The sequence below is a fragment of the Octopus bimaculoides genome, chromosome 4, assembly GCF_001194135.2.
Source record: "Octopus bimaculoides isolate UCB-OBI-ISO-001 chromosome 4, ASM119413v2, whole genome shotgun sequence".
In the NCBI taxonomy this organism is placed as follows: domain Eukaryota; kingdom Metazoa; phylum Mollusca; class Cephalopoda; order Octopoda; family Octopodidae; genus Octopus; species Octopus bimaculoides.
In genome coordinates, this window is record NC_068984.1 from 133,229,625 (window position 1) to 133,233,464 (window position 3,840).

General features: G+C 36.2%; 1 protein-coding gene across 3 annotated transcripts in view; it reads right to left on the reverse strand.

Annotated features, from left to right (window-relative positions):
* Window positions 1-3,840, reverse strand: part of LOC106880549 (uncharacterized) — a 42,735-nt gene that overhangs the window by 19,928 nt on the left and 18,967 nt on the right. For all 3 annotated transcript variants that reach the window (XM_014930539.2, XM_014930540.2, XM_052967508.1), the window contains exons 13-14: window positions 3,033-3,197; window positions 1,504-1,632 (exon numbers count right to left, since the gene is read on the reverse strand). In XM_014930539.2, coding sequence (XP_014786025.1) covers window positions 1,504-1,632; window positions 3,033-3,197 — 294 coding nt within the window. The remainder of the gene's footprint in view (window positions 1-1,503; window positions 1,633-3,032; window positions 3,198-3,840) is intronic.

Sequence of the window (3,840 nt, forward strand, 5' to 3'; positions counted from 1 at the left end):
ATATACACACACACAGGATGAGCTTCTTTCAGTTTCCATTTACCAGATCCATTCACAGGGTTTTGGTTGGCTCAGAGTTATAGTAGAAGACACTTGCCTAAGGTGTCACACAGGAGGACTAAACCCTAAACTATGTGGATGGGTGGCGAGCTGGCAGAACCGTTAGCACGCCGGGCAAAATGCTTAGAGGTATTTTGTCTGCCATTACTTTCTGAGTTCAAATTCCGCTGAGATCAACTTTGCTTTTCATTCTTTCGGGGTCAATTAAATAAGTACCAGTTATGCATTGGGGTCTATGTAATTGACTTAATCCCTTTGTCCTTGCTTGTCCCCTCTATGTTTAGCCCCCTGTGGGCAATAAAGAAATATATGTGGATGGGAAGCAAATTTTTTAACCATACTGCCATATCTCAGTTTATATATTTTTATATCAGTCTGTTCATGTATTCAAATAATGTATCTTTGTAAACTAGACGCAAGACTAATAAAAATATTTATTGGAGAAATATGCAGCTAATTCATTGAATGTCAGTATATGAATAGTGTTCATTACATCAACCCCTGAAGTTATGGGGACAAAAGGCTGTAAAGTCGATCCCGGAAGGATTTGAACACAAAAGCAAGATTGAATCTTAACACTAATGATGTTTCTTATCAACACTAGTATCTCAAAATTTCAAATAAAATTTTTAATTAAAAAATAATAGAATTTGCTTTAGGAGAAAACATTTCAAGATGTAATTTAACATCATCATCATCATCATTGTCGTTGTCATCATCATTTAATGTCCCCTTTTCCATGTTAGTATCTGGAGGCATGTGGCTTAGTGGTTAGGGTATTGGACTCGTGATCGTAAGACTGTGGTTTCGATTCTTGGACTGGGAAATGCATTGTGTTCTTGAGCAAAACACTTCATTTCACTTTGCTCCAGTTCACTCAGCTGGCAAAAATGAGTGATTCTGTGATGGACTGGCATCCAATCCAGAGTGAGGAATATATATATATATATATATATATATATATATATATATATATATATATATATGCACCACAGAAACTGGGAAGCTGACTCTATGAGTCTACATGAATCAGAAAGAAACGCTGCTCTATACTATGAGTTCAGATCATACCAAAGTTAATTTTGTATTTCATCTTTTGAAGTTGATAGATAGAGCATAAGTAAATCAGTAATCAAAGGCATTCCGGTCATGACCAGCCCGTCATTCCCTGAGATATTACTTATGAGGACAACATGATCCAATGCATCCTGTCTTTTTTCAAGATATTAGCACATAATTTGAGGGAGATTTGCCTGTTATTTCTAGAAGATGGAGCAACCATGATGGCAGATGCTATCTCAATGCACAACTCAGAAAATCATCACTTATCTTCTAACATTCATATACATTCCACTAATGTCAGCTATGTTGTTACAATGCTAACCCATTACCCTAAAGAAAGAGAAAGAGAAAGAGAAGAAAAAAAAAGAGGAAGGGAGAGACCTGTTGAGGTGTTACATAACTGAGACATCCTGGATCTATAAATGAGATTGTAAGGTCTCCATTGGCTTTGATGAAACCTTGGTACATAGCAGTAGATTGATCCTTTATTTGCAACACACCACTTGTATCCTGTAAAATATATGGTTAAAGATTAAGGTAATTTGAGGTTAATAGAAGTTTTAATAATTATTCCCCTCTCTCACTCTCTGGGAGAGAGGCACAAGCACATACACAGAAATATACACACACGGCAGTAACTTCCGCCTACCAAATTCAATCACAAAGCTTCAGTCGGCTCGGGGCTATAGCAGAAGACACTTGCCCAAGGTGCCACGCGGTGGGACTGAACCCGAAACCATGTAGCTGGGAAGCAAGCTTCCTAACCACACAGCCATGCCCGCACCTACCATTAACTACTGAAAACTGGGTCTTTGAATTCTTTTGCACTACATGCTCAGCAGAGATGTCTGTTGATTACCAGAACAATACTTTAACTCTTTAGCATTTAAACAAGCCATATCCGACCCAAATATTTGACTTGTTTTATGTTCAAACTGGCCAATTCTGGCCTCTCACACCTACCCTACAATATCATTCTAAAAATAAACAATCACACCATCTCAATCTCAAATCTATGAGATAATGCATAAGTAATTTGAAGACTATGAATAAATAAACTTTACAGTCAACAGATTAATTTGAATGCTAAAGGGTTAATTGTAATTAAGGATGGCAAGTATGTGGGAAGGGTCATCTCAGCTCTAACTGACCATAACAAAAGACAAATAGACTTTTTTTTAAGACTTAGTTGAAGAAAGGATGGCAAAGCCCATAACTTTTTGCAAGAGCTCTGAGACTGATGAAGGAAAGGGAAGAGGTAGGATGACATGGTTGATAAATTGGTATCTACTCAATCATATGTGTGGTATATGTATCATATATCTTGTGATTAGTTATATACTTTATCATACATCATATACTATATCATCTATTAAATATCATACAAGATGTATGCATGCATCTACATGCGCATATGTATAACTTGTGTGTGTGTGTGTGTGTACACACATACATATCAAGGTGTAAATAGAATAATTTATAATATTTTGAACCCAAAACAGAAGAAAAAATAAAATAAAAAAAGAACTTTTGTATTATATTTATATAATTTTACTTATTTTTTTATTAATAATTTATTTATATATCTCATTCTTCAGGTTCGTTACTTTATATTTGATGCCTGGCTATTCTCTCTCTATCTGCACACACACACACACATCGTCTCACATCAGTGTTCTTTGACACTAGAAAACTTTTGTAAAAACACAGTTGTTTCCCTTTAATATCGACAAATCTATCGGCTGTCAAAATTTTCTTGGAAGTCATATATGACACCTGACTCTAACATGTTACTCTATCTCAAACCTATTTGAGATGGAGTAAACTCCACCACCACCACCACCACCACCACCTTAGTTGGTTTATCACTAACTTCAACAGAAAGAGATTATGGAAAACATAATACTTACAATATCTTTGCAGCTTTCTTTGAAATAATGGCCAAAGAAATCATGTCCTATAGCAGACACAAAAACTGGTTGCTTCCCTATTTTGCCCAAGCAGTTTGCAATGTTATATCCAACTCCAGCAAAACACTGAGTACTGGAAACAGAATTTTTTGAACCACTTTTAATCTGCAAAGATAGCAAGGTTTTAAGTAGAGTAACATATTGTTAATCATTTTCAGTGTCAGAGAGAAAAAAATATGACATTCTAAGATATAAATTCCTTATTGTTAAAGAATTAAGACCCTGAGAAGTAAAGTGAACTATTAAAACGATCTTTTTTTTCTTCTTTAGATAAAACGTATTAAGTTTATTATGGTTTTCAATAACATATAAGATGCACCTTTTGCCAAAAAAATATCTCAAAGAAAATCACTCCCGGTCCAATGTGTCAAGTTGTTTTAAATATTAAAAAGCTTTTTTTTTATTTTATGAATATGCACTGCTGAAATTGGGGTACATCTAATATACCAATATGCCATTTATGCCATCAAATACAGGGTCCCCCGATCCCTTATCTGGTGGTCAATGAGGAAACTTGGGATAGAAGAATGGCTAGTGAGAGCTGTGCGAGCCATGTACAGAGATGCGGCCAGTAAGGTGAGGGTTGGAAATGAGTACAGCAATGAATTCCGGGTAGAGGTAGGGGTCCACCAAGGTTCCGTCCTCAGCCCCCTATTATTTACCATAGTCCTCCAGGCAATCACAGAGGAGTTCAAGACAGGTTGCCCCTGGGAGCTCCTCTATGCTGATGACCTTGCCCTAATTGCGG